Source organism: Nicotiana tomentosiformis, chromosome 2, assembly GCF_000390325.3.
Source record: "Nicotiana tomentosiformis chromosome 2, ASM39032v3, whole genome shotgun sequence".
Lineage (NCBI taxonomy): Eukaryota > Viridiplantae > Streptophyta > Magnoliopsida > Solanales > Solanaceae > Nicotiana > Nicotiana tomentosiformis.
In genome coordinates this window covers 58,276,515-58,298,059 of record NC_090813.1, presented here as the reverse complement: position 1 = coordinate 58,298,059, position 21,545 = coordinate 58,276,515, and the positions used below count along the sequence as shown (strand labels likewise).

Below are 21,545 nucleotides of genomic sequence, written 5' to 3'. Positions count from 1 at the left end.
CAACCTTGTAATAAGGGTTGCGGGAAAAGAGAAGTGTGACAATACCTTATTTGATTGACGGTATAAATTTATACCTCAAATTAAATAAAATATAAATTTAATCCCAGACTTAATTTAAAATATCGATCTTATTCCATTAAATATGTATTATTTTATCACATCTCTTGTATGGTATAAATTAGTATTGAGACGTGATAATTTAGTTCGGATAGGCTGGAGAGAAACTGCTTAGATTCCCGTCCTTCCCCCCAAATAAACTGTTAAGTGATAACTATTCTTGCGGCGAAGATCTTCCACTAACCAAATAGTTGACAAAAAGAGATGAAAAATTTATTAAAAACCGGTAAAGGTAAAGTAAAGAACTCATAAATATATCACATCATATGCCAGCAGTGTATTACTGGTACTTCACTTGTAGGTTTTGTGGTCTGCTTAGGGAGAGAGAGAAAGGGAAACCTTTTTTGCTGAACCACTGGGATCCTCTCAATAGAAAATCTCTGCTGACACAAGCTAGGTCTGCATTGTTCTCTGTAAGCCTTTTCTTTGTTATTTATGAAATAGATCTCTTTTGTTAGAGTATGTGGGGTTTTGAGATTTTCTCTTTTTTGTTTGTGAATTAAATGGTGGGTGAATGTGCATTGTGGATTTGGTTGACAGTTTGTGAAAAAGCTGATTCTTTAAATGTAAATTGTGGATTTTTGTTTGGTTTTCTTTAGTTAGATCAGATGCACTCTCAGTAAAATGAGGTAGCTTGGTAGATTTTTGTTTCATAATGTGTAAATTTGTCTTGCTGCTAGTAATTTAAGGTGAAAGGTGCTATGGAGCAAAGGTCAGTGGTTTCTGAAAAGTAAATAGATGGATAGATTAATGATTTTGTGCAAAGTTGAGGGTAAAAGTGCTTTCATGGAGTAAAGTTCAGATTTTTGTTGAAAATTATGAGCCCGTTTGGATTAGCTGATTGTAAATAGTTGATAAGCTTGAAGTGCTAAAAAAATATTTCTAAATGCTGAAATTAATTTTTCAAATAAGCATTTATGTGTTTGGATAGACGTGCTGAAACTGATAATAAGTTGTTGATGTGTTTGGTAGAAAAGTGCTTATAAGCTATTCTTTTGTTAAAATAACTAAAATACCCTCAAAAATTTACAAAAGATTATGAATTAAAAATTATCTTTGTAAAGAAAATGATGAAAAACAAATATGAAATGAAGAGAAAGTTAGAAAATTTATTGTAGGAAAAATATTTTGTGAATTAAAAAATATTATTAAGGATAAACTAGTAAAAACCTTGGTCAAGCTAAAAGTGCTTATAAGCTGAAAAGCCATTAGTTGAGGATGACCAACTTATGACTTATGACTGATTTTAGCTTATAAGCACTTGACTTATAAGCACTTTGGGTATTTACCAGACACGTAGATAAGCCGAAAGGTGCTTATAAGAATATAAGCCAGTTTGACCAGCTTATAAGCTTAGCCAAACACCCTCTATAAATGTTTGGATGTTTCTTTTTCCTGATAAATTGAAGGGAAAAAATCCGCTTTTTAACTTCTCAAAAGGTAGCTGCATCATATGAGGCTTATCAGTTCTTTTTCTTAATTCTTACAATAACATTTGACATCATATATACGCGATGTTTGCTTGATCAAATAAACTTGTCTCATAAAAAAAAGATATGCATGCTTGCACAATTTGCCATAATGTCCCTTGAAGACAAGTTGCAAATGGAATAGGCCAAGCTATTTTTTTTGTTGGAGTTAATAGTTCTCCTCCCAAACTCGCGAGCACCCCGAAATATGACATGAAATATTGGTCGGACTCAATCCTTTGAGTTACTTAATTAGTTTAACTTAAATGCCCAAAGGAATAGAATGGTTCACTATCAACCTAAGTTGCTCGGACTCGGGTGCGGGTGTCCGATACGGGTGCGGATCTAGAGGTCAGATCCTTCATGATCTAAATTTAAAGATTCGGGGGTACGGATCCAGGTACGGATACGGATGCGGGGATTCAGCTAAAAATAATTCAATTATTTAAAAATAGAGTTATAAAAATATGACTAAATTATGAGACATTATGTGGAAAACTTACAAGGTATTCCGAGAAGGAGAAAATATTGAACAAGAGTAGAATTTTAGGAGATAAAAAGGAAAAGGACTGACATAGAAATTTATATATACAGGGTATTACATTTTTTTCCATATCACCCTAGCTTTTGATTTGTTTTCAAAAATCATTGTATCTGTTCCAAATTTCTCCGTTGATTTTGGTCAAAGTACCTAAAATCGGTTGACTAGATCCGACACGGATCCCACACCCATACCCACACCCACGTCGTGTCGACACGGGTGCGACACTGAAAGTGAAGAGTCCGAGCAACTTAGCTATCAACTATATGTGCCAAGATGGACTGGAAGTAAAAAATGTAATACTGTACTGATAAGAAGGAAAAAAAGTCGTCAAGTAGCACCTTGCGGATGGCTATATGGTTTGTCTTCTACTTTCTTTATTGGAGTTGTTCTCATCTCAGCAGTTGCTCTTGAACTTTTCATGAAGAACCATATCCTTGCAACCTTCTGACTACTTTCTGTTTTCTTTGCTTTATCTATCAATTAGCTGCCGAATCCCACAATGGTTGCACAAGGCTTCAATGTAGATTTAAATAAAGCACTTGTATTCCAGGTAAAACTGTACACCTTTACATTTTTTCTTCTGCCCTATTGTATATGTTACTGTTATCATTTGGGAAGTTGATGGTTCTTTTACTACATTTTCTTCAAACATTTTTAATTGTAAAAAATTGTAATTCATAGTACTCCCTTCACTCAAAGTTATATGACACTTCCCATTTTGGGAAATTTCAAAAATGTTTGATGCCGTTCTACTAATAGTATTATCCTAATACTTTTTTTCTTACAATTGTAAAAAAATTCAAACTCATTAACGATTTAGCTCTGCAACTTTGATATGATGTTATCTCTATGAACTCATTTGTCACTACTTTACTATTTTCTTTCACTCTGATTGAAATAATACAATAGGTGGCATTCACATCCTAAACTCTTTGTCCAGTCAAGCAAGCACATTCACTTAAAATGTGATGGAGGGAGTATTCTGTGTAGGTTCGAAATAATTTATAAAATTGAGGAAGCAATGTCCAAATGTCTGCCGAAAGTAGAACATTTGATTCTCGTACTTTATACTTTGTTATTTCTTTCGGGATGGAGGATGTATCTGTTATTTTTATTCTTATTTTTGATAAAGTTAGTAATGTTGTTGATGGCATCAAGAAGATGCAGTAGGTACAAAAGAGAATGTTAGCTCCATTACATAAGAGATTCCTATCATAAGATCAGGGAGCTAACAAAATCCAAGGGATGTATCTTTTTTTTAAAGATCTGCACACATCTCTTTAAGGTTTATCTTACCGTTCCTGTCCCTTGATCCTCTTTGCTGCCAATCATATAAGGGTTTTCCTTTTAAGTAATTAAGATTATTCCAGTATGAATTAGCAGAGATGCTTGCCTTATCAACAACAACAACAAACCCAGTGTAATCCCACAAGTGGTGTCTGGGGAGGGTAGTGTGTACGCAAATCTTACCCCTACCTTATGAAGGTAGAGTGATTGTTTCTGATAGACCCTCGGCTCAAGGAAAGCATAGTCATAGCAGTGTTGAAAAGAAATACGGTAGTGGAGAAGCCATGGAAAAGAAGCAGTAACAATACCAAGATAATAAGAAAACTACAACAAAAGAGACATATAGTAATTGAAATCTAAGAATAAGAAAATACGAGAATAATACTAGTTCTACATGTAAAAGAAAGATGCTCCACTACCTACTAACCTAGTATTCTAATTCTCGACGTCCACACCCTCCTATCAAGGGTAGATACGCTTGCCTTATCATTTCGTTTTTTCACTCTATCGCATTCTTAAGCTCTGCATTTCTTTGTTTAGAAAAATAGAAGGAATGACAAAAAAAGGCAGAAAGGAATAAAATGTGGTGATATATTTCCTTCACAAGATCTTTCAGATTGAAACTATTTATGGTTTTAATGTTGCAAGCTCCTCTTCGTCTTCTTCTTTTTGTTTTTGTTTAGTAGTTTTTGCGATGTCTTCTCTGCCATGTCTAACATGTTCCTTAGACCAAACCCCTCTATCTCCAGCTGAAATTAGTAGTACATAAGCTGTCCTCAAAATACTTATTCCGTTAATATTTTTCTTATATGTTCTTCATCAAAAAAGAAATTCTTATATGTTTTGACTTCTGAAATGTGCTCTCAGGTTGGCCACCTTGGAGAAGCTTACCAAGAGTGGATTCACCAGCCCATTGTCAGCAAGGAAGGTCCGCGATTTTTTGAAAGTGATTTTTGGGAGGTAATGTTACCGTTAGAATTCATTTTCTTCATTAGCTTGAATTTTCATTTGTCATACGGTTTATGTAAGACAAGTATGCTATAAAACTTGCTAGAATGCATCCCATACAAATTTTCCACGCCACGTGAGATAACTCATTTTTACATCATCTCGCTATATACAGAAGGTATTGATAACTTTTATTTGTGGAGCAGTTTCTGACTCGCACAGTTTGGTGGGCAATTCCAACCATATGGCTTCCAGTTGTATGCTACAGTATCTTCACGTCTATCCATATGGGTCATACTGTCCCGGAGGTGGCATTGATGGTGGCGTTGGGCATTTTCATCTGGACACTGATGGAATACACTCTTCATCGTTTTCTTTTCCACATTAATACAACGAGCTATTGGTCAGTGCTCTCTCTGTTCTTTTTGCGTAACCTGAAATGGGAATGTATCATTTCTGCACTTCTGCCTGACGTTTCCCGCTGCTTCTGGTTCTTTATTCCTATGTTCTTAAACCTGTGTGTTGTTACAGGGGAAACACAGCTCATTATCTTCTTCATGGCTGTCATCATAAGCATCCCATGGATGGTCTAAGGCTTGTTTTTCCACCTGCTGCAACGGCTGTTCTTTGCATACCTGTATGTTGGATTTTCATATCACAGCCTCATTTTATATTAACTGAGAACCCTGTTTTTTTCCTTAAATATTTTCACACAAATGTAAAGATCCCAATTTCTAATGCTTAAAAGCGCCATTAGCGAAATGAAAAGATAATACTGCCTCCATTCATTGATTGTTGCTTCATTCTGTTTTCAGAGGTCAAACCACGCCTTGGCAAAGGCATCTTAATCTGCTTTTAAGTGAAAAAAATGTTCGAAGTAACTAGAATTTTAGAGCTTATACATCAAATATTACATGAATCCGCACGGAAAACCATTGGACAAAATCTAGTTTGATTTTGAAAAAAATTCAACAAGGCCAAAGTGACTTAGGGAATATAATGCCAGCCTACTTCAACAGCTAGTCAAAGTTGGTAGTTTATATATAAATGTAGCAAGTTGAAAACTACTACGGTATAATTTGCTTCTTGTAAGTGATAATGATCACAAGTATACTAAATGCTGAATTGTGTTAATATGCTGAAGAGCTATGACTATCTACCTTTCCCACAGCTTGTGATACAGTGCTTTGTAATTGCAGTTCTGGAACTTGATCAAATTCCTGGCGACTCCCTCTACTGCTCCTGCTTTGTTTGGAGGCGGTCTATTGGGCTACGTTATGTATGATGTAACCCACTACTACTTGCATCACGGACAACCGACAAATGAAGTGCCTAAAAGTCTTAAGGTAAGAGGATATGTTTGTGGATACCTCTCTACGACTTCCATGTGGCTGTTTGTTTATTTAGTTTTCCTAGATGTCTCCTTTTAGGTGTAAGACTTGTCAGTTTTGGGGAGTTGCTTTTACATCCCTGCTGGTTATTAATCTATTTTATCCAACTACTAACCAGAGATTTTATAATAGCATAGCAAATTATTTAATACTCATTTGTGGTGCTTGAGAATTGAGACTGTTAATTTCAGGTTTTAGTATGTGGTCCAATCCCTTCTTTAGTACTCTACGGAAGGGCTCAGGTGTGGTTTTTTTTTTTTTTTTTTTTTTTTGTTTGGGGGTGGGGGTTGATTCGAAGTGAGAGCTTCATCTCAATTTGTGAATCTCGAAAAGGTGTTCTAAACCTGTTCAATGAACCTAACTGGTGATTTTTTTTGCCCCTTTCACAGAAATATCACTTGAATCATCATTTTCGTATCCAGAACAAAGGTTTTGGCATTACCTCCTCTTTCTGGGACAAGGTGTTTGGAACGCTACCACATTCAAAATCAGCCAAGAACAGATGATTCCCGTCGCGGGGGAGAACTAGTTACAGCTCTAAGTGCTATTTATTAGAAGGGGTTAGAATTTGATTATTTGAAATCTGGTTCCATTTTTTCATCTATAATTATATTCATGTCACAGTTTAATCGACAAATTGGCATCTCAGCCTTATGACAACTTGTGTAAGGGTTACTAACCTTGCTGCAAAACATTGTGCTCATCAGTCCATCTAGGCTGTATTTATCTTCATCATTAGGCTGTATGTTGACCAATTATTGTATCTTGTACGAGTTTGGCAATTGGAACGATCTGGTTAATGCATAGCAACTTTTTTCCCGGTGAACTGACTTGACTGACCTGATTTTTAAACTACAACATTGGCTTATTTTAAAAGGTATCACTATTTGTGTCAGCAGTTGCATCTAATGGCAATGCGCGTAATCATGCAAGGATGAAACCTCCTATTATATGGAAGAGGTATCTATGCAGCTATCCATAGTGAATTAAGTGAAGGAGATGGAGTCATTCATTAGTCAACCTGCATAAGCAAATATCCCTCTAATTCTTCGAAATCTATTCGAATATTTTTGGTACTGTAGTTTGGAAGAGATTATGCATGATGTGTTTCTGGAATTAGCAGTAATGGGAGACGTACGCTGACTATATGGCATTATTTTTTGTTGTCCTTTGAGTAAGTTGAGTGGAGGTTTGAGAACCATATTATACCCTGTTTGGCCAAGCTTCTAAAATCTGCTTATTTTGATAAGTGTTTTTTCAAAAGTGCTTTTCAAAAAAGTATTTTTGGTGAGAATCAGTTTGTGTTTGGCCAAACTTTAGAAAACTGCTTTTAAGTGTATTTTTCTTAAAAGTGCTTTTCAGAAAAGTGCTTATGGAGAGAAGTTATATTGTTTTTGCTTCTCAAAAAACTGCTTCTGCTTTTTCTTAAAAATACTTTTTTTTCCTTCTAAAAGCTTGGCCAAACACCTCAATTTTTGGCCAAAAGCACTTTTGGTAAAAAAAAAAATAGCTTGGCCAAACAAGCTGTTAGTCATGGTATACAACATTACCAAATTATAGTGAAATTTGCACAATTCATTTTCCCCTTGTTGATTACTGCTATATGCAATAGTGTACGCGGTGAAGAACAGCAACTCAGCGTCCTTGACTCCCAACATTCTTCACATGAAACATCTGCATTTAGAGAGCCCCACTCTCTATAAGTGTGCCTTTTTTACTTTTTTGCATTACACTGGGGAATCTTGAGTGCAGTATCTTTTTTCTTTATAATAGTAAGTATTAAGCTTGTGTATCATGAGACCTAATATTGATTCTTACCTAACCACCTGTCTCCAACTCTCCTCTCCCCAATCACAATCTTGCAATTGCCACATGAGAAAAGAACACAAATAAACAAAGACTATGAAAGCCAAAATTATTGTGGCTACATAAAGTTGTAGATACTTTGAAAAGAAAAAGAGTAAAGGAAAGGCACCATAGTAGAACCTTGTCCCCCTTTAATAATAGTGTTTCTACTTTCTCCTTCACGACACCTTCCTCCACTAATCTAAAACTTAAACATACGGTTTTGAAACACTTTTTTGATTTATTTAAATCATCCTCTCCTTCTCTGCTACTTCCCAAGCCTCTTATTCTTTATTTTCAAATAGATACCCCTGACCAGACATAAGTTCTCTCCATCTATATTATTGTCCAAGATCATGACATGTCCCAACAGTCTAAAACTATAAAGTCTCGACCTTTGTAATGTTCTTGCATCTTGTCTCAACTTTTTATTGGATTCTTGCTCTGGATTTCCCCCATCAAAATTCCTCAGATACTAATAAAACTTAAGAAAATAAAGATCTTTTTTGTTGAATTGGAGTTTGCAAGCATGTCTTTTCCATGGAAGAAGGTGAAGAAGACAAGTATATGTCAATTGGTGAAGGACCATATTCGTTTTCACAGGAATGGTGGATCTCCTCTTATAGTAGAGACTGGTTTCCCCACTTCCCTTGTCGATCTTTTTTTCAAGAATCGCCAAAGGTTCATAAAACCTTCCAAGAAAAAGGTGGCTAAGCCCACTTTGAGCTCTCCTTCTTCTCTGAATTTGCATTTGCCTTTTCCTATGACTCCAACTTCACCAGCCACTTACACAATTAATAAGGGGTCTCAGTTAAAGGATGAAAGATTTGATCTTGATGAAGATATCGATACGAATAGGCTGTTAATATCCCTTCTGAAGATCTTTCTGGTGGTGGTTTTAGTTTTAGGAGCAAAGAACCTTTTAATGGGGATAACAATGTCAGCTTTCTTGTTGTTTTTCTTGGAATATTCAGGGGAATGTTTGTATAGATGGCTCATGCCTTGTGCAGGAGCAAAAAGGAGGATTCTTTTAATGGTTTGCAGATTTATTGGAGGCAAAATGGTTGAGTTAGAAAAAGATGAATGTGTTTTTAAAGCACCATCACTGCAAGAAGAGTTGGCTAATCAATGTATTAAGGAGAAAACTGATGAGTCTAATTGGGATAGCAAATTGAAATGTGAAGGAATGGACTCAAAGGGAAAAGAAGAGGAATTGAGGAGTGAGTTGTTGGAATCCAGGAAAAAGAAATCTCATAAATCCAATATGAAATCCAAGATGAAGAAATTTCTTTCAAACAAGTTCAGAAAGAAAATAAGTTCAATGATTGTCAAGTGAAAGTAAACAAGTTTTGCTCAAAAATCTAACCAGAATAGTTCAACTTATTCCAAGAAAGCTGTGAATTGCAAATATTTAGATAGTATAGTTTGCTTCTTATGAAGTGCTGATTAAGCCTTGGTAGAATGCTCAACATTTGGTTAACCACTTAGCTTAGAGGTTTTGTATTGTATCTGTAAAATCTCTGATACATACAAGATTAACTTTGTTATACAGATCTTACTGATTCATATATTGCCTTGCCTTGGCAAATAATTCACCCTGTTTCTTTTTGAAAACCTTGGACTTACTGATAATTTATCAAACCTTTTGTATTTTTACAAATGTATAGGGACAAATCGCAGTGAATGGCACACAATGCAATTGTTGTTTTAGGTTAATAGTATTTCCCTCGCAAGATACTCCTCTGTTTAAATTTAGACGACACACTTTACTAAATTTAGACGACACACTCTACTTATTAGTCTGTTCCAAAAAGAATGACACATTTCTACAATTGGAAAAAATTCAACTTTAATCTCTTCATTTTAGAAGTTTTTATAATCACATAAATGTCATGGCCCCACAAAACTTTTATCCCTTAAACTTTTAAGACTACAAGTTTCTCGAGTCTTTCTCTTTTTCCGTAAACTCTATATCGAGTCAAACTAATCATCTAAATTGAAACAGAGTGACTCTTAAGCTTGTGAGCATCTTTTTCATTATTTTTTTTTTAAAAAATCTTCACTTATTACTTTAGGTATTTTAGAAAAAGAAACATTAGTTTTCATCTTGAGGTGAAAACGCCCAAGCTTCTAAAATTAGTTTTTTTTTAAAGTGCAGTTTGTTTGTGTTTGATTAATTTATTTAAAAATATACTTTTGAATAATAATTAATATTTGACCAATCTTTTGAAATGCATTTCTTTTCTTCTTTTTTTTTTTCAAAAGTGATTTTCGAAGAAACTGCTTTTTCAGCTTTGACTCTTTTAGTTCTAAAAGCGGGTCAAACAACTTAACTTAACCACGTTTAAAGTCTTGAAATGTGTTTATAAATTGGTCTTAACTAGCTTTTGCAGTTTCAACTTTCAACTAATAGTAAATTGAATTGCTTCTAAAAGTTGGTACGCCCTATTTGATAAACGAGTTCTACAATTATTATTATTCTTTTGCGTGCAAAATTACTTTTGCCAAAGCGGCAAAGCCCCACCTTTCCCCTCCAACTCCCAAGCGTTTGTTTGGGAATAAATAAAAGGGCAAATTTCTACATTAATTTTTTCTTTATATTCTCATAAACCCAAAACTCCATTACCCTTTAAAACCTTTTCAAATTCCCAAAACCCCATAACCTTCTTTCTCTCTTACCTTCCCCACAATCAAAATTCACAATATATGCTTGTACAAAATCACATTTGTTGTACCTCTATTGCCAGTAATAGGTACTATCATCTTCTTACCCTTCTTGATTCTCTCTTATTTGTTGCCTATCTTGTAAAGTAAAGTTTGTGGCCCTTTTCCTTTCTTTTTTCTTTTTTCTTTTTTAAAGATAAGCACACAACCCACAAGCATACACGTATCGAATTTCTAAAACCAGCTTTACTTTTTTCTCTTGGCTTTTTTGCTGACCCAGAAACAAATTTCTTTGCTTGTAAGTTAACGAAATTCTTTTTTTATTTTTTTAGGTAAACTATTAAAGTTTTTTTTTTGGTTGGGGTTTGTTATGTAGGAGTGAAAGAATGATTGTTTAATGTGTTATGCATGTAATCTGCACTTTAGAAGCAGAATTTTCATTATTCATTTAACATTCCCATTTTAAACGCAGTAACTTTTCTGTCGTTTAATGAACATGCTGCAGTCGAAAAGTGTAAACATGTACTGACTTCTCTAAAACCTGATTAGCTGTTGAATAAAGTATTAGCATTGGATGGAAATTGATTCATTTGTCCCGCTGGATTGTTGGCAACGGAATGAGTATTCGAATCAAATTAGGAAATTGTTACTGCTCACTCCGTTTCAATTTAGATGAGTTAGTTTGACTTGGCACGAAGTTAGAAAAAAGAACAAGACTTACGAAACTTGTGGTCTTAAAAGTTTAAGAGGTAAAAGCTTTGTGGGGCCATGTCATTTGTGTAAAATGGGTAAAATGAAGAGTTTAAAGTTGAATTATTTCCAAATTTAGAAATGTGTCATTTATTTTGGAACAGACTAAAAAGTAAAGTACCTCGTCTAATTTGAAACGGAGGGAGTAATATTTATTATTGTATTGTGTTCTTGGCCAGTGGCGGAGTCAGGGTTTTTAGATCATTGGTGCTCAACAAATTTTAGCCTGAAAATGCTACCGAGATTGGATGCTCAGTTGATATATTTGTATGTTTTACTAGCTTTTCTATCTAAATAATAGTGGTTGGCTCCAAATTTAGCTTTAACTTAGGTCCGCCATTGTTCTTGGCCTCACTGTGCTTTCTAATTGATGCATGATGGAAATCAGTAATGAAGTGCCTTTTCAGTGTAGGAGTTGAATTGGTCTAACTATTCAATTCTTCCGGGTAAAACTATGGAAACTGGAAGAAACCCAGCTAGCGGTCCAAAGAAATCGCCTTTCACGCCTAAGGCTATCATACATCAGAGATTTGCTGCTAAAGCTTGCTATAAGGTCGAGGAAGTTCAAGAGGTTGTACAAAATGGATGTCCTGGTTTAGTGATCCCTCAGAAAGGTCCTTGCCTCTATCGCTGTACTCTCCAACTTCCAGAATTTTCTGTAGTCTCTGAAGTCTTCAAAAGAAAGAAGGATGCTGAGCAATCTGCTGCTGAGAAGGCTATACAAAAGGTTTTTTTTCTCTGTTCTTGAGCTATTTAAATATTTGAAGGAGAAGAGTGAGGCTTTGCCGTAGGAGCTATTTAAATATTTGAAGGAGAATAGCCTAGTACAAAAGAAAAAAAATTAAGACTCAGGTAAATTGGGTCTCAAGGAAACAACTTTTTTACTTTCCCTTTTTTGCTGATAAGTCAGGTGGTAGACTCCCAACTCTTAATCATAAATCATCCATTTCACTTGAAGTTTATCTATGCTAAGCATGCTCTTACAATGGGTGCTGCAAATGTAGTGGACAATTGATGATTTTATCTCTCTCAGCTTGTCGCATAGATCTAAAATGTCTATGAAAAGTTCATCATTACCTCATGATTGTCGTTTATCTCATGCTTTTGTGATTAGTTTTAACATATTAAGTGGACAAGTTCCAATTTTTCTCTCAGCTTGGAGCTTAGATTTTCAAATGTCGATGAAATGCTAATGCTTTAATGACTCATGGTTGTTTATCTGCAGTTAGGCATCCAGCCTAAAGAAGATAATCTCACTGTGGAGCAAGCGTGGGATGAACTGGCTGGTCGACTATCATATTTACTTTCAATTGAGGTATGTCACTGTATTGGTGTTAATGTGATGATGCAATTCTTCTTGGAGTTAGCTGCAAGATTACAAAGTTTGACTAGCCATCGAGATTGAGTGAGAACTTTAACTTATAGACATGTTTGTTGCGTAAGAGAGTTTTTAATGAATTACAAAAACTTGATTGTGAAGCTGGTTATATAGGGTATTGTCACTGTTGTGAAATTTATTTTACTAAAAAACAGCAAACAGTCTACCGAATACGTCATATTTAGTAATATATCAGCTTTGGAAAACTTTTTGCACTTTAAAAGTCTTTCTGTGCTATTTGATTGTTTGTAGAGTCTGAAATATGATGTTTTTATGCTGTATTGAAATTTGCCAAAAGGTTTCATTAGAAAATAGAAAATTTCCTGTGGTTTCATCACATATTTTGAGACATGGTCTTATAAACAGTTGTACTGCCTTATCAAAAAAAATAAAATAAACAGTTCTATTGAGTTTGTGAGATATCTAATGCTCATAAAGGTTCATTCATGTTTTTTAATTTCTTGGTATTTTCATTGACTCCAGCCTCAGTAGATAATAATACTGAGTTTTCTGTGTGTAGGATTAGATGATGTAAACAGATTCACTAATTGGATGTAGTTATGTAATGCATTTTTTCCTGCAGCTAATGAACTACCCGACCTATGTTATTTACGGTTCACTTTTTTGTTTCCGGTTGTTGATGAAAGTTCTTGTCTTCAATTCATCCGCTTAGTGGGCACTTCAGAGCAGCGTTGCAGAGAGGAGGTCACCTTAATGGATTTATTTCTGTAGCAGCTATTGCTGCGTTTGATGCTAAGATTAATAGCTTATGTAAATATATAAATCCTGAAGTGGAGTGGAATCAATTTTTGGTGATGTCACTTATTATTGAAGCAGCTAAGAGATTAGCGAATGCGCTTATGTTCTCTGAGGAGAAGCTTTCATTGCAGAGGCTAAATCCACACCCTCCTGAGATTATACATTCTTTACTAAAGAATGAATCTAGTCTCCCAGAGAGCATTTCAATTGAAGCAGTACGTATTCCATCTTCAGCAGAGAAGATTGTGGAACCTTCGATACTTGATGCCTCTTTTGGCAATTATTACCTGGATGCCATTGCAAAGGAACTAGGGGTTAAGGATGCTTCTAAAGTTCTGATTTCTAGGTGAGAAAGAATATATACAGAGCATTGAACTAGTACTTTGTTTGACTGGTAAAATGTTGTAAGCTTGAATTGTAGCAATCAGAAGTTGATTTTAATGCAGTATGGTAAGAAGTATATGAAGGAGCTCCTATCCAGTGATGGATGCAGCCTTTATGCTGCGAGTTCAACCCAGTATTCTCAATACAAAGTTTAAATATACATGTGAAGAATCACTAAAAGCTCAACAAATATTAAATCTGCGCATAATTTCAAAGTACAATTGCCATTGGGCTTTAGTCTAGTGGTGAGCGCAATGTGTGATGTGTAGGTTAGGTGCATGTCACGGGTTTGAAATCTGCTGCAGCCAAAAGCCTGGTATTTAAGTAGAGAAGGGTAGAGAGATGGCCCCCATTACTCACCGAGTTTCAAACCGTGCACCATTGGCCCTCGGGGATTTCTCTGTTGTAAAAAAAAAATCAGAAGTACAAAAGAATTTAGTGCTAATAACTTTGAAGGTTTAAACCATCAAATTTAAATTCCAGATCCGCCTTTGCTTCTATCTAGAGTTTTCTGATAGGTTGTATTGTTCCTTCTTCCAAACTGGTATGATATATACGTGATGCATCCTGGTATTTATTTTTAAGCAAGACAAAATTAATCTAGTATGACCAAAGCTGACACCCTTCATCATAAACTGGTTATGGGTGGGGGTTGGAAGTTAGTTAATGGCTGGTTCATTGTGAGCTGTAAGGTAGTTTTGTGGTTTATGTTGGAGAAGGCTGGATCAAATAAATAATTGCTCCCATTTTACTTGAGTATTTCCTGTATCTTTGATGATGAACATTTGTTTTCTGTTACAGGACTATTGGCAAAGCTTCCTCAGAAACGAGGTTGTACTTCTGTGCTCCAGAATCCATAACGATTGGCCCATCATCAGAGTTACATATGAAACTAGCCAGTTCATTTAGAGAATTTAATGCCATTGCGACCTACCTATCTGGTCAAGAAATATACGGTGATGCAATTTTGGCATCGGTAGGATACACCTGGAAGTCTACTGATCTTTCTTATGAAGATTTATCCTTGCGTGCATATTACAGGTATGTCCTTGGCACCATTTTTGAGTTTTTAGTCAGCGAAGTCTGGCTGAATCAAAACAGAGTCTGGCTTAATTACAACTGGATTGTCATCTAGTATAGCAGAATTATGATAGCCATTGTAGTAAGTTTCCCCCCTGAGATCTGGGTGTGGTGGGCTAAATAATGGAGACAGTGAATTTGCATGATGAGTTTAGGGTGCCGGCACTCAGGACGTGAAGTCACGTGTTGTACTTCAGGAATTTCTTTTCTTTTTTATTTTTGTTTTTCCTTTTGATTTCTTTATTTAACTGTGACACTCAGTTGCTATCATCGATTTGCATAATATTTTTCTTTTCTTCTTTTTTATTTCACTCATAATAGCGGGGTTCATTTTCTTTTCTCTCTTTTTCCTCTCAAGAATACTTGCCAACAAGATACCTAGCGGAATTTACAAGTTGTCAAGAGAAGCAATACTTGCCGCAGAGCTGCCCACAACATTCACAACAAGGAGCAATTGGAGGGGTTCTTTTCCCAGAGATATTCTCTGCACATTTTGCCGCCAGCATCGATTATCTGAACCTGTCTTTTCAAGCGATTCCTTTGAACCTCTGCCAGATTTACCTGGACGTAAAAGATTGAGGGATACAGCATCAAGTGGAGACGAAATTAATGAAGGTGGTCTTGCTGCTACTGCTACTGCTACTGCTGTTGCACAAGGAGGGTGTACTCTAGTCTATAGATGTACAGTGAAGATATACTCCAAGTGCCAGGATTTGATTCTGCTGTGTTCACCAAAGGAATCTTACAAGAAACAGACTGATGCAATTCATAATGCTGCTTTAAAAGTTCTCTTATGGTTGGATAGATTTCTTGATAAAGTTGATATGTCTGTGGAGGAGATGACATCATCTGCAAAGGGACTTGAAGTTCTTATTTATCCTCAACAGTTTGTTAAGGAGTTCTCATCATGTCAATTCTTGCCCAAATATCGGTGGAGCAGTGCAACACTAACAGACAGCTCTCTGTGTTCTAGCTACTCTAATGTACAGAAGAACACGCTTGAAGATGAAGTAGCATCTGTTAGGATAAGTGGTGAATATTCTGGAACGACTCCATCTAATGGTTCTTTGGTGTGTGTGACTTACAACATATATTTAGTCACGGAAAGGGAAGGCATTAAGGAACAGCTTGAAGGGTCTGAAGAGTTTGAGTTTGAGATTGGCAGTGGAGCCACATCACCTGTTCTTGAAGCAGTTGTAACACAGATGTCCATTGATCAGTCTGCATGTTTTACTATGGAATTGCCTTCCACAGAGATTGTTCTAGCAGTGGCTCGTGATTCTACAACTGTCCTTTCATTATTGTCTTCAGGTAAGTAAGGCAGTTGTTTCCTTTTGTTCTGATTTTTTTTTGGCTCTATTTGTGTTGATTTCCATTTTAGAGCATGCTTTCCGTAGGACATTTGTCGTGTCCAACCCATGAAAAATTTCTGTTGTATTCCGATAATCTAGAGTTTCCTCTCCTCTCTGGAGACAGGTACTTGTACAATGAAATGTGAAGTCACCTTGCTGCGGGTGACAGTACCCCTGGAGGATAGAATGGAGCAGGCCTTATTCTCTCCCCCATTATCAAAACAACGTGTTGAATATGCATTGCAACACATTAGAGAATCTTGTGCTGCCTCTTTGGTATAGGCCTTTTCAAATGATTTTGCTGTCTTTTTAGATGATAAAAAGACTTGATTCTGATCTTTATTCCATCACAGGTTGATTTTGGATGTGGTTCTGGAAGTCTCCTGGAGTCTTTATTAGCTTATCAAACCTCTCTTGAGAAAATAGTAGGCGTTGATATTTCACAGAAAGCTCTTGCTCGTGCTGCCAAGGTCTGATGCACTCACAGCCCTCTTACACGGCTTTTCAACTTTCACAATCTCTCTCACTAATTGTCCTGCAGTTTATTCTTTTCTTTCTACTGCATTTCTTTTTCTTAGTAATGATAATAAGAGCTTGTGTATTCTCTAACTTAATTATGTAAGGTGAAAAGTGAACTGTAATTCGAGCGAGTGAGAAAAATCAGGATCTGCAATGGTCATCTTATGCCAATCCAATATTTAGATATTATCCTGCATTGTCAGCTAGATCTAGTTTTGCCTATGCTTTCAGTGCGACGTTGTCCATCTCATAGGTAATGACAATATTTTCGGATTGCGAAAGCTAGAGAGATGTTTCCTTATTCAGGAAAAAATTTAGCATTCCAGATCAGAGTAATCTATTTTTTTAAACTCTCTAGTTTTATTATCATTTGTTAGATAAATAAATTGGATAAAATAGGTTCTTCATATTAGCTTGACATGACTGAAATGAGAATGTAATTGCATTAAATGTAAATACAGTAAAAGAAAGAAAAAAGGCCGATAAACAAAGAGATATGAGTAATAGCTGAAGTAGCTCCAGCACCCAAAAAAGGATAAAAATAAAAATAGAAAAAGAGAAAGAAAGATAATCCAGATGGTTATATGCCCATTTGAAGGTTTAAGATTTACTAATTGGGAAGACTAATAGTATAATCATTACTTGGGAAGTAAAGGAAATTCATAAATGATTCAAAAAAAATGTTAATTGAATACATAACAAATATGATTTTCTGATTATGATTGTTGGAGTGAAAGCTAATTTGAGTTCAGATGACTATTTGAAGGTTACTAAAAAAAAGGTAATCACATGTACTCCTTATAAGATACTTGGACAGAGAAATGTTAAGGTCCTTTTACCCATCACAAGTAGTTGTACAACTTATATCCATGATATATGTTTTCTATCTCCTTATTCTAGCATCAGAAACTCCAAAGTAGATACCATTCAGTCAGTGGTGGTATAGGATTCTAGAATTGGGAAGTATGGTATTGGACTATCATGAGAAAATGAAATAGCTTTTGGTGGACCTTTTTCTCCCAAAAAAAAAAAAAGAAAAAAAAGTTTCTGGTGAAAAAGAAGAAACTTTTTCTCCTTTCTCGCTTTATTTGTGGAAGCAAGCAACTTTGAAGCTTCAAGAATATAACAACATGAGCTTTTTATTGGACATTCAGAACTAGTAAACTAATGAGGTCAAATATGTTAGTTCAAGATGCTAAGAAATTTCTGATTAGCATAGTTCACTTTTTCTTTCTGTTGCATTGACGGAGCATAGTTCTAAACATTTAATGTCTGCCACATGTGTTGCTGGTGCCAAATCATAATTTTGACTTTTTTTTTTTTATGCGTTCACCTAAGAGTCTTCTTAATTTCCAGATACTTCATTCAAAACTCAATGGAAATATAGAAGCTGAACAACCGACTAACAGAATCAAGTCTGCAATACTATATAAGGGTTCAATTTTGACTTGTGATTCTCGGTTATGTGGGTATGACATTGCAACCTGCTTGGAGGTAATTGGTTCCTCTTCTAGTGATGGTTACACAGCTTTCCAGATTTCAGTTTTTCTTCACTTTGTTTCATGAAGTATTTGCGTAAAAATGCTTGTGTACCTTATATCCATCCCAAAAATGAGATCTATGGTTGGTTATATCATTCTTTTTTATTGAGCGCAGTGGTGGAGCTAGGATTTTTACTAAGGGAATTCAAAATATTAAAAAGTAAACACACAAACAAGCCAAGGGGATTTAACATCTACTATTTATGCATAAAAACAATTTTAACCTTATATGCAGTGTAATTTTTTGGCGAAGAGAGTTTAGGGATGAACCCCCTTCCGCCACCCTAGCTCCACCCCTGGTTGAGCGGATCAGTGAACTTAGTGTCTGGAGATGATCTGTCAACGAGATTGCCGTAGAATGGTTTAATATGTTATTTTATCCACACAAAAAAATTGTCGTAGATGGTTTAGTATGTTAGATGTCATATATTAGTATTTGAGTTCAGAAGGTAGATATTATGGACCAATAAAACAAAATGTGATTAAAAGTGTTCTGTGGGAGAAAGTAGTTTCTGAAGCTTGCCATTATATAAATTGGAGACTGGTGTAAGTGAGATATTGAAACTTTTATGCATTTGATTTGAAATAGACGTCAGACTGATTTTTCTGTAGCCTTCACATGAATTTGCAGAGATAGACACATTGATTCACATACCAGAAGAGCATAGTGCTACTACTCGTTAATAAAGAGTGTAAGAGTGCAAATAATAATTTTTCATTCTGAGTTTGTGTAATGGGTTGCTAGATCATATGCTATAGTTCTAACCCTTTGTAATGAAATATATTGGAGCGTGTGTTCTTGATCTTTATGAGTGGTAAGTTTGGTCCATTTTAGCTTCAATTGGAATAAAGATATGACAATGATATTTTCAAGTTGCATGTTAGGGTCTATCCACTTAGTAAATTATCTGTTTAGTTAAAAGAGTTTTGCCTTGCTAGGGAGACTAGTGATGCATATGATGGTTCGAAGTTCGTTATTGGCACTTATTGGCCGAATTAAGTATGAATTATTTGGCACCTTTTCCTTCGTGTTTTTCTTTTTGTGGCTTATTTCTTTTTATTTTTCAATGTATCTCTTTATTCCCATCATTTAAGTGGTCTTGCCTTTATTCGTGATATATTGCTATAGAGTTTTTGAGATAGGTTTCTTCAGTTATTGATGATCCTAGGTTGATACATTTTGTCAGCTCGGGTGGTTGAATGAGACTTTGCTTTTCTGCAGTTATATATCCATCATTCTGTCTTTTCTTTGTTCCATAGAATCTGTAAAAATTAGATCATCTATTGATCGTGATAGATGGGAATTTTGATCAACTATAGGTGATTGAACACATGGAGGAACATGAAGCGTGCTTGTTTGGCGATATCGTGCTCAGTTCATTTTGTCCACAGATTCTTATAGTCTCCACTCCCAATTATGAGTACAATGTGATTCTCCAAAATTCTTCTCCTCAATACCAGGAAGAGGATCCAGATGAGAAGAGCCAGCAGCAATCTTGCAAATTTCGCAATCACGATCACAAATTCGAGTGGACTAGACAGCAATTTTGCCAATGGGCATCTGAGCTAGCTTTAAGGCATAATTATGATGTTGAGTTCAGTGGAGTTGGCGGAGAGCCTAACAAAGAACCAGGATTTGCCTCCCAAATTGCTGTCTTTAGAAGAAAAGATGGCAGTCCCGCGAATGCAGACTTTACTAAACACTTTGATGTTATTTGGGAATGGAGTAGCAGCAGTAATTCAAGATCCTAACTGTAGATGCTTTCTAACAAACTCATTTTTTGCTGCATCTTAACTGTAGATGCTCTCTAACAAACTCATTTTTTGGTTAGTCATGTCGATTTCAGAAGTTATAGAAGTCTGCTCCTCCATTCATACCTCTTCTTTTCCCCCCTTCTAAATGGAAGATTTGCTCATGATTTCTTTTGCTTATACTAAGTGCTGACTGTTCTAGAAAATCATACTTAGTATTCCTTACCTAAATGCGCAGAAAATCATACTTAGTATTCCTTACCTAAATGCGCAGAAATTTCTACTTACTAGGTGCAAAATGATACTAGTTGTTTGAAGAAGAAAAATACGGTACTCCTAACTCATGGTTTAACATTTATGCTTGAGTTTTAGTTTTGTTCGGTTTTCCTTTCACCTTCACTTGTAGAGATGGCCTGTTGTGAGGTCATACTCATGGTTACAGACTTGTCCGCTTGGAGAAGTTTCTGTTCATCGATAGGAACAATCTCTTTGTGCTTGTACCAGTTGGCCCAAAAGACATAGTTCCCAAAGTTGAGCAAGCTGAGGATTGCTAGGAAGAACCAGTAGAAAAGTTCGATATGGTTCTTGTTCGTGTCTCTCCATTGAAGCCATCGTTGCTTGTTGGATGTGAGCTCTGAAGTGATTGTGTTGATGAGCTCAACAAAAGCTGAGCTCAAGTAGTAGCCAATCGAGAACGATAGAAACGAGAAGGAAGTCTAGAGAGATCTCATCCCAGCTGGGGCCTCGCTGTAGAAGAATTCCATCAGCCCAACGAGCGTGAACATGTCTGCTATCCCGAAGATTGCATAATGAAAGGAGAACCAGAAAAGGCTGGTCTGATGGTTATGTTGGTTGAACTCGTTCTTCCTCTTCACTTCCATGGCCCCTGCAATAGCCATGGACAGAGCTGAGAGGACGAGTCCTACGCCAACTCTCTGAAGGTGAGTTATTCCATTCGCGTGGCCAGTGAGCATCCTCATTACAGGAACAAAGAGGAACTCGTAGATGGGAATGAGGACGGACATGAATACAAGAGGAATGACTGGAATTGAAGCAGCAGGTACGTCAAACTTGCCAAGGCTAGGGTCCATTAGTGTACCTTGTTGCACTGAGATTGTTTGTAGTTGTGCCAAACATGTGTTCATGAGGATAGTACTTAGGAGGATTGGCATCATCCTTGTTAGGATTCACTTCTTCTACTTGAGTGACAGTACAAAGCCTCCATTTTCGTTGCTTATTGGTGCCTTCCATTTCAACCGCAGCTTTGTCTAGTACTCTATTCATGATTCAGATGACAACATAAGATTAGCATGATTATATAAACCCCTTTGATTTAATTTATGTTCTTGCATTGAACATGATAAACTTGCCTGAATTGGTGGGTATGAGGAAGACGTTGTCCAGTTAAAAGAGAGACAGAGTTTGGGTCTCGCATCTCATATCAGTTGGTAGTTTCACAGACCAATTTCGAGCTGCTGCCACCACAACCTGCAAAAATGCTGCTTAAACCGTACTCTTTTGATAGCAAAAAAAGATAACAAGTTCCATAAGTTTTTTATGTTTCTGTTAAATTCCGTGCTTAGTCAAATTACGTCACATAAATTTGGGGAGCAATAGGAGTACGAGCTTACCTGTAAAACTCTAAGCAAGGAACTTTCTCCTGGAACTCTTACTCTGTAAAAATGCTTTCCCAAAACAAGGCAGCAAAACAGCAAAGGGTGGAAATAATAAACCCTTTTATCCCATCCTACATTTGTACTGACCC

The 21,545-nt window shown here is 36.0% G+C and overlaps 3 protein-coding genes and 1 pseudogene across 9 annotated transcripts; 3 read left to right on the top strand and 1 right to left on the bottom strand.

The window, feature by feature from the left end:
• Positions 1-201: 201 nt before the first annotated feature.
• Positions 202-6,582, top strand: LOC104114399 (dihydroceramide fatty acyl 2-hydroxylase FAH1-like). Of its 4 annotated transcripts, none has more exons than XM_033660822.2 (8): positions 207-349; positions 437-530; positions 2,615-2,680; positions 4,285-4,377; positions 4,572-4,768; positions 4,897-5,002; positions 5,565-5,711; positions 6,146-6,582. In XM_033660822.2, exons 3-8 carry the CDS (start codon positions 2,630-2,632, stop codon positions 6,260-6,262), a joined length of 711 nt encoding a protein of 236 aa, XP_033516713.1. In that variant the 5' UTR covers positions 207-349; positions 437-530; positions 2,615-2,629; the 3' UTR covers positions 6,263-6,582. The 4 variants fall into 4 exon arrangements, with proteins under 4 accessions (XP_009623138.1, XP_009623139.1, XP_033516713.1 ...); XM_033660823.2 differs by having other exon boundaries at positions 209-349; positions 437-514; XM_009624843.4 differs by having other exon boundaries at positions 202-530.
• A 1,221-nt stretch (positions 6,583-7,803) lies between these two features.
• Positions 7,804-9,215, top strand: LOC104114398 (uncharacterized). The gene has a single exon (XM_070195405.1). The coding sequence runs from the start codon at positions 8,131-8,133 to the stop codon at positions 8,935-8,937; it is 807 nt and encodes a 268-aa protein (XP_070051506.1). The 5' UTR covers positions 7,804-8,130; the 3' UTR covers positions 8,938-9,215.
• A 904-nt stretch (positions 9,216-10,119) lies between these two features.
• Positions 10,120-19,966, top strand: LOC104114395 (small RNA 2'-O-methyltransferase). 4 transcript variants are annotated; one of them, XM_009624837.4, is made up of 10 exons: positions 10,120-10,354; positions 11,428-11,742; positions 12,241-12,330; positions 13,041-13,498; positions 14,338-14,577; positions 14,975-15,927; positions 16,093-16,244; positions 16,322-16,438; positions 17,844-17,981; positions 19,349-19,966. In XM_009624837.4, the coding sequence occupies exons 2-10, from the start codon at positions 11,470-11,472 to the stop codon at positions 19,778-19,780; spliced, it is 2,853 nt and encodes a 950-aa protein (XP_009623132.1). In that variant the 5' UTR covers positions 10,120-10,354; positions 11,428-11,469; the 3' UTR covers positions 19,781-19,966. The 4 variants fall into 4 exon arrangements, with proteins under 4 accessions (XP_009623132.1, XP_009623133.1, XP_018632565.1 ...); XM_009624838.4 differs by having other exon boundaries at positions 11,423-11,742; XM_018777049.3 differs by lacking the exon at positions 10,120-10,354 and adding an exon at positions 10,436-10,563.
• Positions 19,878-21,064, bottom strand: LOC108948213 (protein NRT1/ PTR FAMILY 4.4-like; annotated as a pseudogene).
• Between the last annotated feature and the right edge of the window lie 481 nt (positions 21,065-21,545).